At 35.7% G+C, this 16,101-nt stretch overlaps 1 protein-coding gene across 11 annotated transcripts in view; it reads left to right on the top strand.

Moving 5' to 3' along the window:
• Positions 1–131: 131 nt before the first annotated feature.
• pnut (septin 7-like protein pnut) overlaps positions 132–16,101 on the top strand; it is a 47,104-nt gene continuing 31,134 nt past the window's right edge. For 3 of the 11 annotated variants that reach the window (XM_011066405.2, XM_011066406.2, XM_011066404.2), the window contains exon 1: positions 15,358–15,840. In XM_011066405.2, coding sequence (XP_011064707.2) covers positions 15,445–15,840 — 396 coding nt within the window. In that variant the 5' untranslated portion in view covers positions 15,358–15,444. Of the gene's footprint in view, positions 366–5,793; positions 7,497–8,177; positions 11,975–15,357; positions 15,841–16,101 lie in introns of those variants that run through there. The other 8 variants (XM_011066409.2, XM_087415744.1, XM_087415741.1 and 5 more) reach the window with 7 other exon arrangements.

Below are 16,101 nucleotides of genomic sequence, written 5' to 3' on the forward strand. Positions count from 1 at the left end.
TAGGTGAGGATTGAGAACGGCGCGAGAGTCGGCCATCTTTCCTCGCGGACCGCCAACCGGTGTCGTCGCGTCGGTTATCGTTCGTGCGCATGCGTCGGCGACACTCGAATCGTGCGAGAGAGGCTGGCTACGCGAAATATTTGAAAAGTGCGGTTGTATCGCGTTACGGAGCGTCGACGTTCTCGCGTTCGCTCTGATCGCCCGGTGGCCGCGTCTCATCGCGTCTCGTCGCGTCTCGTCGTCTCTCGCGAGTGTGGCATGCGAAGAAGCGCGTTGGTGGCCGTTTACCCGCGTCACCCACGCACGGAGGATTATGCTCGATGAGCCGTTGTGACGCCCCGGCGGAACGACGATGCAGCGAAATGGTAAGTGAGATGTAATAGTGAGAAGCGATGAGAAGTCGCACGCCGCGGTCTCTCTCTCTCTCTCTCTCTCTCTCTCTTTCTCTCTCTCTTTCTCCTCTTTATTTTTTGCCTTCCCACAGGTGAGAGAAAGACGACGGAAGACACAGTACACACGGCGCCGACCATTTTGGCAGCCGCCAAATTTCGTCGTCAATACGGCGCGACCGGTCGATACGCCGCGAACCGACCTAACCTACCAATTTAATCATTTAATAGTCACTCCCTCTCCTCTCCTTCCCTCGACAGCTTGGATTAATTAGATCTCGTCAACGCTGTTTTTCTTCTTTCGCCTCCTTTCTGCGTAGCGGCGGTAATTACAGGACGAATTAAGGAGAAAAATTGGGTAATTTGGAGCACTAATCTTGTGCCATCAGTCTGCCTGTCTCTCTTGTGTTTCATTGCTAAAAGAGGAAGATAGAAGGTGAGAGTGAAAGAGAGAGAGAGAGAGAGAAAATCGAGTTTTTTTTTATTAGTCGTTAATGTTTATTAATATACTGACTTAATTTAACGAGGTTGGATGTAAACAAATTTGGCGTACTTTTGGAGCTTATATTTTTCTTGCGATGTACATGTATGATTGATTTTAACAGGTGTCTTATTTTCGAAGGCCATCTTTGTTCACCCGCGTGTTGACGCGTTGCCAATTATTATTCTCAATGTTATTACCTTGCTTACCGCAAAAGTGATATTATCCGTTGTTTTCTATCATAAACATCAATGATTTAGCATGAAAATGTTATACATGTATCGCATTGATGGACTGGATATAACTTATTATGAGAAAATGATGAAAGAGAAAGACCTGTTAGATAATTTTTGCAAACTTGTCGATTATCTAATTGTAATGTGAAACAGAAACAGTTCTTACTTGACGATCTTAAGAATGAAATGTTTTGAAAAAATTAGGAAAATTATAAAATATGAATCCCAATCAGAGTCTCGATATTTATTTACTTTTATTTTATTTATTTTTATTTAGTTATTTTCATTTTATTTATTAAATTCCTTTATTATTATTTAAATTCTTATTTATCGAAGAATGTCGCTTTATTTTAAATACTTGTTTTCACTAATATAGATTAACTTTAATTTCAATTCAATGTTCTTAATTTTTTTTATAATAAGAATTGAAAAAAATGAAGAATACATTAAATTGAGAAAGTTGAAGTCAATCTACATTGGTAAAAACAGTATAAAAATTTAAATATTCCAGATAATATATATATTTTAAAGATCCGAAGATTTAGATGAATTATAATGGAGAATAAACATTGCAATGAAGAATAAGAAATATATCTTAAATCCCAGCATTGACGTTCTTTCCATATCGACGTTCTTTCCATATCGACGTTCTTTCCATATCGATGTTTTTTCTGAAAAGAACTAGATTATTTTAGATATCTAATGGTTTTCATCAACATAGACTAACTTTGATCTCAATTTAACCTACTTTTTATCTTTTTCTAGTGCTCAGAATTAAAATAAGATAAATCAGTTGAATTGAGATTAAAGTTTATCTAATATTAATGGAAATAGGTCTCGATCATTATTCTGAAATCGAATTTTGTTCATTTTATAGTCTGACCTCGCTTGTTCGTGTTCTAAATAGTAATAAATTATTCACAATACACAACACGTCACCCGATTAGTTTCCCATTAAGATAAGATTGCCCGTTGTGTTGGTCCTGCATAGATAAAGCGTTGCTATTTTCACGGACGTCTGTTCCTGCAATCGGTCGAGATAGGAAGAGAAATAAAAGTTACATAGCTAATATATTCAGGGCACGTATTATAGAATTGTTCGGAATAGATTTCGATTAGAATTATTCCTTAGGAATTACAATTGAAGTCTGGAATGAATTCCAATCGAAATTTTCTTTAGAGATAATACAATGGAAATTCAGAGAATAATTAAACAATTGATCTCTGATCAGAATTCGTTCCGAATAATTTCATAAATTAACACCAAGAGTCTTAAATCCACATTACATTTTGGTGTTATATTTGATAATAATTTTATTTGGACTATCAGAATAGCTAAGCAAAACGTTTCAATCGTTCTTGAAATGTTAAAGCTTTTTCAAACATTGTCATCAACGTTTAAAAAGTTTTAACAATTATTTTGATGGTCCAGCAAAATTATTTTTTAAATCTAATAAAATTTTTTAATTCTTCAGCAAAACAGTTTTTTTGCTTGTAAAATATGGCGTTTATTGTTACAGTTGCCATAAGGTGACAATTTGATGAAATCTGCATCTCTTCTTTTTCGAATTTAATAAGCTTTTATAAGATGTCTCAAGAAATGAAAAGTATTGACAAAACTACAAAGTTTAGACGCGATAATGATAATATTTATGATCTGCGCGTTTTATCGATGAAGTCGCTCGAAAATAGACCCGCGAGGAATTCTGCAGGGTTAAAGAATCAATTCTCTTAATCGATTAAGGGGGAAGAATGCGAGAGGAGGAAAGTAGGAGAGCAATGGTGGAAGGCAGAGCAAGTGGGCGAGGATAGAAGAGAACGCTTCTTCGTTGCATACGAGAGAAGCTCTGAGCGATCGCGAATCGCCCGAGTCGACGTTGCCTTTAGTACAACTCGCGTATCCGACACGCGAACACGCGATCGTATCTTCCACCAAGGATATTAACTTTATTGTACTGAACTTGCACTCACGTGAGCTCACGAAAAACACACATTAATCACTAGCAAGATACATCGGGATTGTGAATGTCGCGATTATCCGCGAAAATCTGCGAGAGTCAAAAAATCGGTTCGAATTGAGATAAATTAATCGAGTCGTCGATTTTCTGTATCTGTATGTTTTTAGATTTCCTCGGCTTTCTCGTTTTCTCGAATCGTTTAAATCCTCGAATCTATATATATAAATGGAATTGTATAGATACATCTCCGTTCGAGTTCCGATAACGGAGGTATATCTGGAACGATCAATAGCTCTTTCGAGATTACATTTCTCAAATCACACTTTTTAACCCTTTTTCTCGATGCAAAGGTTAAAATCTGTATCGAATTTTAAGTAATAAAAATTTTATATTTTTGTGCGACTTTTTTCATTATAACGCCTCAAAAATCTCTGTACTCTTTGAACAACAAGAACAGTTTTGCACAGACTTTATCTTCACTTTTATATTTTTAAAGGGAAATCCAGTAGTGGAAAAGGTGAAATTATGCATGAAAAGGATGTTTCTATTAACATATCTAAAAATTTAGTTGGATCATCAAAATAATTATGTAGAGCTCAAACTGATTGCTAGAATGCCAAAACTTAAACTTTTACAGCATCGATCATTATACGTATTTGAAATTTTTACTATTTTGAGGGTCCAACAAATTTATTTTTAGATCTGTATCTATAAGCTAAATTTTTATATACTTTAGCAAAATCGTTCTTTCCGTGCATTAAGGATTAACTTACGTTTCTCGTCGACTGTTGACGTTACTCGCGATCGTCCAGGCATTTAAATTCGCCCGAGATTTCCCGGTGTATCGACACACCTAATCGGCCATATATATATATATATATATATATATATATATATATATATATATATATATCGCGTGATATTTAAATTCCAACCTCGGGGATTCGTACATTTTGGAAAATCTATTTCGGTCGATGGCACCCCTCGATGCGTACATAGTCATTCACGCGATTTGCCGCGACAGAATTCAACGATAAACGACGTGGGGGTATCAGAACGGACGATCAGGATGGAGGCTTCTACGATTGCTCTGCAAGACGCACGTAAGATGCAAATTTCCATTTCTACTCTCTAAAATCTTTGGAGTGGAATGTAACTCTAAAGACTCTGAAATCTCACTTTTGACAATTGACAATTGAGCCACTCTTTTTCAACACTGGCTCAATTGTCACTCTTTGGCCAGTATTCATAATCCGTTCTTATTTCAAGACCGTCTTAAGACGGCTAATACGGCTCTCTGGCCGGTATTCATAGTCAATTCTTATTCTCTAAATCTGAATCAGTGGATAATCACTGATATCAATGCCAAGTATGCCACTGGTAATCAGTGAATGAAATAAAGTAAGATCCCTAACCTAGCTGATCTTTATTATGTGATTATCTAATCTACTAACCTTGTTTTAGTGCATATATTCAATGAATATGGCATTGGAAAATTGAAATTAACATATAAGTATCTATTTTATAGTTATACTATAATGCTCAAACATTTTTCCTTTTTTAGTTAAATTTTATTGATTAACAATGCCAAGTAAGCCAGTGAGTAATTAGTAACTAATTCACTGATTCAGATTTAGAGAATATATTTAAAATCGTTTTAAGTTCTGTCTTAAGGTGTCACGAACCAATCAGAGGGCCGCATTAGCGACTTAAGACATTACTTAAGACGGTCTTAAAATAAGAATCGCCTAGGAATATCGGCCTCTGATTGATTTATAACATCTTAAGTCTGTACTTAAAATGTCATAAATCTTAAATATAAGATCCAATTATGAATACCGACTTTTGTCATTCTTTAAAATTATATTCCACTTCAAAGATTTTAGGGAGTACGTGTATCTTTTTGTGCCTTTTAAAAATTTAATATGGCTTTGATAATTTTTACATTCTTATATTATTTCAACACGATGTGTAAATACATCTCAAATATCGTGGAGAAGAATTTTTCGAATGTAACTTGTTTCTAAAGCAAACGATTACATTATAATTTTTGAAAGAGAAACTAGTTTCTGCTTTTATTATTGAATTAAACTCTCGAGAGATTCTATTTACCGCGCATTTGCAGTAATTATCCAGTTTCGATGGTACATAAATGCTACGTTGCTTAAAGCATTGACAACCAGTTACGGATACTATATATTTATCGAAGATAAAATATCGTGATAATAACTGTAACTATTATAGTTGTTATTTTCTAAAATTTATTGATACGTTTTATTGATCAAAAGCATTCATCGGAATAAATTGTCATAAAATACATATCTAAATATATACCTGACGAACAATTATGATAAAGAAAACGTCAAATGTATGCCTAATGCATACTTGACGAACAGCTATATAAAAAAAAATGTTGAATATAAAATATATATTTTAATACAGAAATAGATAATTCTAACGTAACGTTTCTCTTCTCCTCCTCCTTCGTATCCCGGACGATCCTTGCTCCTTATCATGTTTGCTCTTTATCGTCCTTATCACGGTGTTACAATACTGCTTCCTCTTTTATCCTACGTCCCATCCATTTTTCTGGTTTGTTTCCGGTGCTGTACGGATGCTGGACGACCGCATGACTCCGACGATGACGATGACAACTGGGACGTCATCGGCGTCACGGTCACTTCGGACGTTACGGCAGCGGTGAGTCTCTGTCTTTCTTTCTGATAAGGTTAGTCGCATTCCGATCGTCGGAACGTTGAAGTCGACTTCGTGTCCGCAATATTAATACTGCGTCGCTTGAGTTCAGCATTTGCACGATGATCGGCCGAAGAACTTGTCGACGCGTGGAAGAGATTTTACATTAATTTTCACGAGGAAATTAGGATATTAATCTGTGATAATGTGTTGAAAGCATTTCATGTAGAGAAAGATTGATATATACCTATATTAAATTATTGCTTAATTAATCATATTAAGATTAGGAACATTAATTAATTATCTAAATTATTTGGAGAATTTTGAAAGTTGCATATGTGAAAATAATGTGTGATTTTTGTCTACTTTAGTCTCTCCTAAAATTTCGATTACATCTTATTTTTGCTTTTAAAACGTTTAATCTGCATGGAAACTTGGAAAGCAACGCCCACAATTACAATTTGCTAGACACTTATTGTAGATTTTATTTCTCTACTTAGTTCCGTTTGTTTTTCTACGGTACTATTATTATCTCTAAACTTGTATTATGACATCAGTGTCCTTCTACGATTCTTGGAATTGGATACTATACTGGCGTAAATTATTGTATATTCAACTTACATAGAAGCACAAGGTGATCCTTCTCCGATTTTGAACTTTTAGTATGTTGTCTAAATTCAAATCAAAATAAGGAACAATATTTTTTTACGTATCCCACTTTTAGGGAGATAAAACACCTTTTTTGAAGAAAATTTTTTTTCGAATTTTTTCAAATATCATTGAAACTATAAAGGATGGAAAAAATTTTTATAAAAATTAAATGGTTTTCTGAGTACTCTCTCTTGATACAATATTGAAACAAAATCATTTTTTAAATATTTGTTTTAAAAAATTTTTTATTAACAACTCTTTATTAAAAATTTATTGATATTAAAAATTTTTTGATATTATACAGTTCTCTTGAATTTATTTAACTTTTATTAAAAATTTTTTTTTCATTTTGTAAGTTTCGACAATATTTGCTTTAAAAAAAACTAACAATTGGATATTTATCCTCTAAAAGTGTATATAAAAAAATACATCATAATAAAAACTTATTAAAATTGGAATGGGAAACATTTCTCTATACTTCCTTGTTAATCTTACGCTTCTGATTAATCATTTTGTTAATCATAAAATTTAATAATTTGTGTGGTAATTAAGTGCATTTGTGAACTCGAAACGATTTCGATGATTTTGGACGGTGCAGTATTGTTTTTTAACTTATTCTTGCTTCGTGCTGTTCTGATTTCACTGATTGCCAAACCGCAGAACGACACAAGTCGTTCCGGTTTCAAACCACAGTGGCAATTTAAAGTCACGAACAGATAAAAACCCCTTCAGTCTCGACTTTTATCGGCCAATCCCATTTTGCTATCAGACACATTAACGTTTAAAAGCGATCGAATGGTGAGAAAACCGAGCTCGTTGTGCAAAGTTCTCGTTCTCGGGCTCATTCCTGATCGCAATTCCTCGTGTTTCGTATATACAGTGAGTCGCCGAATTACTCATGTCGTAATAACGTGTTTGTGAAAGTGAAACATTTTCCGCATATCGAGTTACAATTTGACCATTAAGCAATTGGATGAACGTCGACGCGATGTCGACAACAGACACGCCAACGGTGGCGTCAAGACGTCGCTTGAATCCGGCTGTTCTCGCCAGATATAATTCCCAGAAGAATCAAGAGTCTCAACAGGTAGCTGTAATACATCTCATTCGCATATAACGATAATACTCTTTCTACCAAATATGACTGCGAGTCATATATAAATAAGCTTGTAGCAGATTACAGATTAGGATTGAGATTAGATCGAAATTTGAGCAATGTAATAAATTCATTAAACTTGGTTTTCTTTCTTCTGATTAATTAAATTCCACTTCAATCTCAATCTTAGTTTACAATTCGATTCTGGCTTAAGAGGATCCTAAAACCGACTATCTGTATTACCGACTAATCATAATTTTTGTATAACAATTATTTTTTTTCTCTTTTACAAATTCGAAAACCTTTTTCCAGGATTAAACTATACACATTAATATAACGTGTGAGGTGGAGTTTATGTCGACAAACAATTTTTTTTAAGATTTCAATTTCGAAATTTTTTTATCATTTTCGGAATAAATTCCATCTCACAAACACGTATTAATGTGTATACTTTAATCCTGGAAAAAGATTTTCGAATTTGTAAAAGAGGAAAAAAGTAATTGTTATACAAAAATTATGATTAGTCTACACTTTACAAAAATTATGATTAATCTACACTTTAATTCTGGAAAAGGATTGTCGAATCTATAAAAGAGAAAAAAAGTAATTGTTATATAAAAAATATGACTTTAATTTTGAAAAATCTTTCTGCCTTCGATCACAATTTTGCAAACTCAGGATTGTTCAAGTAATCGGAATCTCTACTCACACTTATTTTCAATCTACAAGCTGTAAAACTTTTATATCAAACAAATATTAACCTCAGGTGACAATTGTACGTGCCAGAAAAAGTGAATTTTTTAATTTTTTTCCAATTTTCTCGTGAAATCGTGTTTTCCGGGATCTTTTTGTGCGTTCTTTAATTCTGTAAAAAAAATTTTGCGACCCATGAAGCCAATTCGTTGGAGATTTTTCTTAAAACGTAATCATGGTAAAACAGAACGACTTTAGGATCCCCTTAAATGAGTTGAATTTCAATGCTTGCTAGAGCAGTGTCGTATAAATGGACTGAGCGATTCCTCAAAATAAGAGATAATTGATAATAAATTGTGCTCAAGTGTTCATTAAGAAATTTAGAAAAAGAGAGTAGGTGAACTTCTTAGAAAAAATTTGGAATCCCTCCAAAGTTAAGAAATTTAGAAAAAAATGAATCAGTTTCTTAGAAAGAAAGGGATTCTAAAATTAAGAAATTTGTTTAAATGGATTAATTTTTTAAATTTTTTAGAGAGGATTGAATGACATTTGTAAAAATATTAAATTATGATTTTATGCGTAACAATAATATATGAATATTTGCAATCTACAATAAGAAACTATCAATCTCTATGCGTAATGACTTGATTAATGTACGAGATAATGTCAGATTACTCGAGGAGATTGGCGAAGGAATCCTCAAGAAGTCAGAGTTTCCATCCGACTTCGCGAGTCGAGAACCGACGATGCCATTGTCACGAACTGCATTCCGTTCGAGATATTCTTTTTACTCTTGTTTCGTTCTTTCGTACATGCATGCATGCAAGCACGCACGCACGCACGCACTCACGTACGCAGGCACGCGCGGTCTCGACAGTTCGGTGCTCTTATTAACTCAATGTCCAATTAAGGCCGCAAAACGAGTACGATTGCCGCCGTGCTTACTTCCTAGTGGACGCGCTCGAATAACAAGCATCTCATCGAGAGACGAAGACAATCGCGATCGCGAGAACGTTGACATCAAGAGCGGCGCGTATGCGTGCTCGAATCACTTAAGGTTCAAAACAGCCATTGTTTTGAGTGCGTGATTAGTCGACGCGATGCTATGATATGAGAATCTTCTGTCATTCGATAAAATTGGTTTCATCATTCTATATTCTCCATATTCTTGTAATTTTGCAAGCTACGTTTAATCGAAACAATAATTGCCATTTTGTCACAGTAATCGCCAAGTCGATTTTTCTGACAATTATAATTTTCTTACATCTTAATAGTTTTTACATTAATCGTTGTATTTCTCTAGACTTATAAAATTGATACTTTCTATATTTCTTGGAAATGGAATGAAAATCGTAACTACTGAATTAAAATTTGTATTTATTCTACATGTATTTTCATGTGAGTGATTAATAATTAAATTATTAATAATTAACGAAATTTAATTAACTATATTACTATTAACAATTAATTATTAGTTATACTTAATTGGAGGCAATTAATTGTATAATAATTAATTGCATTTACGAGCTTGTTAAATATTAATAAATACGTTTCCTGCAGTCTTTCAATAATAATTGCCCGCAATGTGCATTAATATCTCCAATAAAATGATATCGAGTATCTTGCAAAAATTTAATAATAATTCGATTTCGAAAATTGAACAATTTATTTATGGAAAATAATAATATTTATTTATTGAAAATAATATTTGGTTCATATATTTAAATTTAAAATATGATTAATATTCAGTTCTCTGAAAACGATAAGTATATATTTAAACAGAATCAATAGGTGCCCAGTATTGTTAATGTAATCGAAGAATTTTAAGTTTTTATTTCCTAAACTTTTTACAGAATGTAGAGACATGTTTTATTAATCCTCTGATCAATCGTAGGAAAGAATATAAGGCCTGTTCTTTTCAGCTGAACTTCTTACACTATCTTCAGTCTTTTTACACCGTTCATCTTTTCTCTTTTTCTCTCCGTATTGAAGAAAAAAAAAGAGACAAGATGAACGGTGCAAGAAGTGCAACTAAACAGAATAAGTTTATCGTCTCCGAAATAGCGTTTACATAAAATAATAATATACACAATAGACTGTCTAAATTAAAAAAAAAAAGGGAAATGTAGGTCGAATGAGAGTCAAAATTCGCGATAATTAGAGTGCAAATTAATTATTTAATGTACTTTTTTTAATAAGTACAAAAGTTAAATGTTTCATTTTTTTTTCCGAGCCATTTTCGGTGAACCAAAAATATAATTGTATTATTTTTCAAGCTGCAAATAGAAAAATAATGGGTGCCTTTCATTTAGTGACATAAGTCGACAAATATCGTGTTCTGTCTTTATTACTTATAAAATGCAAAGAGAGATAGAACGATATTTAGTTGATTTATGTCATTAAATGGAAGGCACCCATTTAGTGACAATATAAGTCAACACAAATATAGACTTTATCGCTCATGCAGGCTAATTGCAAGGCCAAGTGGCTTGTGAACCCAAAAGGAGTCGAGAATCACAATAAAATCTGTAATCATGTAATTGAAATTAATAAATTAAATATAAAAAAATAGGAGACTTATTGATACAACGAATAAAATAAAGACTAACAAGGTGCGAGGTCGACTGTACAAAAGTCTTTACATAAAAGTCGCGACGAATGAAATCAAAAGTGCTTCACCGTTCAAAGCCCTTGTAAAGGATTGAAGGTAGCGGCATGGCAAGCCGATGCGGCGCTGCAGTATCGACGCTCGATATCACTCGGGTTCGTTCTCGCGCCGTCTCGGCGGACGCTCTGATTGGTCCACGCGATCGTTCGGCGGCGCTCGCGTCGTCGCGACCGATAGCTGCGATTGGCGTATGAAGTTTCTCTCCTTCTCGCTCTTTCTTTCTCGCTCTCCCCCTCGCGCCCGCGGCAGCTGCGTCAGGCGTGGTCGACGCAGTTCATCCGAGTCGGGCGCGGCGATAGTTTCGCGCGTCTGTCGTGGTTCATCTCGAGAACGCGGTAGTGTGGAACTGTGGCGTCTCGCTTCGTGCGCGGTGGATAGGTATACCTGCGTTTACTCGGCGCTCTTTTCTTTCTCTCTCTCTCGCTCTTTCTCTTCTCTCATTCCCGCGCGACGAACCCGCACGTGAAATGAGAGTGAAAACGCCGCTGCATTCGGCCGGTTCGCCAACGGCGTGAATCATCGACAACGCCGGCTTCTCGGGCCTCGAGGGGCCCACGCAGTGCGACGCGTCTCCCTTTTCCTTCTCACTCTGTCTTGCGCGCGCGTACTCTCGTTCATTCTCCGATCCGCTCTGTTCCTTGTCTCTGTCTCTCTATCTCTCTCTCTCTCCCCCAGAGAACAACCCTCGTATCCCGCGCGCGCACCACCTACGCAGCGAGCGTGTCGCGGTATCTCGATCTCGGGGCGAACGAGTGCATGTGCTCGACGGTGTTCTCGCTAAATAAGGCTCAGGCCCAGTTCCTGACGTTTAACTCTTAACCGAGGACTTCAACTTATTCATTGTCTCTTTCCAATTATAGAATTGGAAAAAGATGAGAAACAAGTTGAACCTCTGTTAAGAGTTAATGTGAGTTGTTGAACTGAGCCTCAGTTTCACAACTCACAGTTAATTCATAATCGAAGTTCAACTTATTTCTTATTTCTTTTTAATTCTAGCATTGGAGAGAGATGAGGAATAAGTTAAACCTTGGTTAATAGTCAAATATGAGTGAAATCGTGGCTAAGATATTCTGGCATGATGTACGTCGACTTAAGGTCTACTCTTGAGGTAATCAGTTTGAATGACGACGTATGATCGTCGGGAAGCTCCACGTTATTCCCTTGGGGGCGAGAAACGCTCTCTCAAGCGGACACGCGAACCCGGTGACTCCGGTTAATGCAATACTGTCTCCTTCTACCTCATTCTACCTTCCACACGAGGACGGTGAAACCGGTATAATTTTTCGGCGCACTGAAAGTGACCTCTATGTTTATCCGCGACAATGGAAACGCGACGATCACCTCGGGGTGCTTTTTCCTCCGTATTTACACGCGTCGATAATTGCATTCGACGAAACAGTACCGGTTTTTGAAGTCCCTCCCTGAGTAATTCTGCTTGCAGGACGAAGAAAGAGACTTGAATTCTGTTTCATTAACGCACGCAAATCCGTATGAAATAATAGATTTGTTTTTTTCAGCTGGACTTCTTGCACCTCATCTTTTCTCTTTTTCTCTTCACAGAGAAAAAAAAGGGAAGAGATGAAAAGATGTTAGACTGGATAGAACAGATCTAATACTAGGTTTTGATGGTTAAATTAATGTACACTTGTAATTAAAATTTTAATCTTGATTTAATTAACTTTTCATCTTTCTCTAGTTGCAAGACTTAAAAGAAGATAAAGAGTAAGTTGGAGCCGAGTTAAAAATTAGTCTATATTGAAACGGACATTCAGCTCATTTCTGCCAACATAGATTAACTTTAATCTTGGATTAATTTATCTTCTTTTATTTCTTAGAACTAAAAGTAAATTAAACTGAGATTGAAGTTAATCTACATTGTTAGAAGTGAATATTAGGAGCAGCCTCTTCGCAATTTTCGTCTCGCATTCACAGAACGCTCTTTTCACTTCCTTCGGCGAAGTTAGACGGAAGCGGTAGAGCAAGCTTTTTCGTAGGATTCGGTTTAAACGCGATTACTTTTACTGCAATGCATTCCTGATATCGAAGTCATACATGAGTCGAAACACAGACGACTGCCGGTGAGTCAACGTTGGGTGATCATGCGTAAACAACTCGTAACGTAGTATATCAGATGTCTACGAACGAAACTGACATTCTTCAATCTCTTCCGATATCGAGTTAGAAGAGCGATATAAAATACAGATTGATTGAATGTAACCATTAGAAATAGAAAAATGCAGAAAAATATGTTTTCAATTGCAACAAATGTAATTTCCTATACTGAGAAAAATGTTCTGATTATAGACCAACAAAAATGTCTAACAAGAATAACATTTTGAGGCCAAACAAAAGTTCTGATTATCATAGAATAATTAAAATTCTAATGAAAAGTTAATTAGGCAATAGAATAACACAGAGAGTTGTATATTGAAAAAAAATGTTTCGATTAAACCAACAAAATGATATTTTGAGGAGATCAAACGGAGAATTTTTATATAATAATAATCAAATTTTTACTAAAATGCCATTACTGTTGGGCTTTTTGTTAGTTTACTCGTAATTAGAACACTTCTCTCAGTGTACAAATCTATATATTACCTCGTTGTATCCAATTAGTTTTTATGAGATTCTTAATTATTCTTTTATTAGCTTTTTATCGACATTTTTTCATTGAATTGAGAAACAAATTCACACATAAATGGAGATATTATAGAGACTTCAAGATATTTAGTTCACCATTAATAAATGTAGTTGACAGTAACATAATTATGGAGCTCTCTTAATTTGCATTAAACATCGAATTTTCTGAAATGTCAATACAGATTATCATTCAGTGTGAAACATTTAGACGCAGAATAACGTTGCACTTCTATTTGAATATCGAAAGAAGGATCGTAGAAGGTACAAGTATTGATTCTACAGTCCTCACATTTAAATTCACGTTTTCCCTGTTTATCGATCGATCCCGGGAAATGCTGCTGGTCCATTCGTTCGTGAGATACCCAAGAAGCCGAAGCGAGAACACCGTCTTTCATCGTAGTCGTCCGGTTATCCTCGTGGCGCGTAAAACGAGCCGGATGGCTCTCGTCTCGTGGAGTACCACTCTTTCAACGATAAACAAAACCGTTTCATTGCGTATCGGTTTTCGACGTGTTTTGCCGGCGCCACGATCAAGAGGCTTCTCCCTTTTTCCCTCCGCGGCGACTTTGCAAGCATAAATTATCGATCACAATCGTTCATATTGAAATCATCGATACACAAAAATATCACAGAAAATGTTGAGAAACGTAGCTAGTATTTATTTGTTTATTATAAGATCTTTTGTCTGTTTAAAAACTTGATAAGAAAAAGAAGATATATTTATATTTATTTTTTGACAACACAATAATATACTTATCTTAATGTTTGCATTTATTGTTATATCTGGACGGAAAAAAAAATTACTACATCTCAATACATATCTCTTTGAATAATAAATATTTACCCAAGAAAAAAATGAAGTTAAATTAATGATTAAATTTTTGTATCAAATAAATATATGTTTTACATTTATTAAGTATTTACTTAGAATTTCAAATAATATTTACTAAAATTTATTAATTTTTTTTTTTTTATGTACGCTTAAATAAGTTCAAAAATAAGAAAAACAGGTATCTGTTTAATTAGAACAGTAGATCGTTCCTTTCATTATTGGATAGGCAGGGATAAATTCATCATCGCGTGAGAGAAGCTCGCTCAATGAGCAGATGGTTTCTGCTGAAGTGAGTTCCAAATAGTTTTACGGGGTCATTCAGTCTTTCGATCGGTCGCTCCGAAACACACGGTCGATTTACAGTTACATGCATTCATACGCCTTGCATCACTCGAATCTTCACTGCATCTACAATTTCTTATAAGAAGTCAATCATGTAACCTTTTCCCTAGGGCGTGAAAGTGAAAATTTTTTGTATGTGTACATACATAAAAAAATTTCACTTTTCCGTTCTGAAGAAAAAGTTATTCGATCGATACCCAGCTTTGGACTCTCTTTCATAAAACTGCGTACGGTAATTGCAATTGTCGCAGCTCTTATACTTAAAAATTTTTAATCAAAACGGTTTCTGAGACGCAATGATATTAACAAATTTCTATTATGCAGTAATATATATGTACATTATCTTTTATACATGTATTAGACTATAAATCAATTAACATTGAAAGTACCGTTTTTACTTACTAAAAAGACCAAATAAATGAATATTATTACGAATAAATTATTATGAAAAAATTAAAGAAAGTAATGAAAATCAAATATTTCGCAACCAGAACGCCTTGATGTCTCAGAGACACGTTTTTATTTAACGCGTTCGCACGAGAGTCATTACATGAACCTTTTTTTTTATACACGTATACTTATGCAATACGGATACGTGATACTGTCGTGTCGAGTACATAGTCAAATGAGAGTCACACGAGCGAACTCGTTAAGCATCTCTCGGTTTTCGGTTTAAGGGTTAAATCCCCTGTCGAGTTCCCGCGGCGATCTCCTGCGGGAGGAACGAGCGAGAGAAAGAGAAGGCCGCTCCGCGTGGTGAAAACATGTCGACGACGGAGAACCAGAACGGTACCGCGGGCGGCGCCCAGAGCAACGGCATCAAGCCTCTGTCATCATCGTCATCTTCATCGTCCACGGCGTCGTCGGGCGTCTCACCGTCGTCCGGCGGCCGAGTCGGCCTACCCAACAACAGCAACTCGTCCTTCCTCTACAGCAGCAGCACGATGCTGAGCCGGGAGAAGGTGCGGCAGGTGCCGCCGCCGACCCTGCCCAAGTACACGTCGAGCTTTAATGCCGGCTCGAATAACGGCGGTGGTACGGCTGAACGACTCACTAGGGAACGCGAGACCGGTGGTAGCTACAGGCTCGCCAGCTTGGACAGACTCGCCCTGAGGCAGAGGATACTGGATGGAGAAAAGGCGAACGGCGAGCCCATCTCGGTAAGCGAGACAACGGGATGATCGTTGCGACATGGATCTCGAGCTAATGGCTACTTCGCGGCGTTATACATTTTTCGACTTGCAAAGCTCCTCTTCTATTGCTCTTTTTTTATCCCTCGATATATTGCGAATATTTATGTATTATTGCGCTGGACGAATATATCGTCTTATGAAATAATATAGCGCATTTAACGTGTTTTTGAACTTTATACTTGAAGCTTAGGCTGATATATTCATACACGGAGAGAATTGTTTCTTAAA

Source organism: Acromyrmex echinatior, chromosome 18 (genome assembly GCF_024713525.1).
Source record: "Acromyrmex echinatior isolate Ae372 chromosome 18, ASM2471352v2, whole genome shotgun sequence".
NCBI classification, from domain to species: domain Eukaryota; kingdom Metazoa; phylum Arthropoda; class Insecta; order Hymenoptera; family Formicidae; genus Acromyrmex; species Acromyrmex echinatior.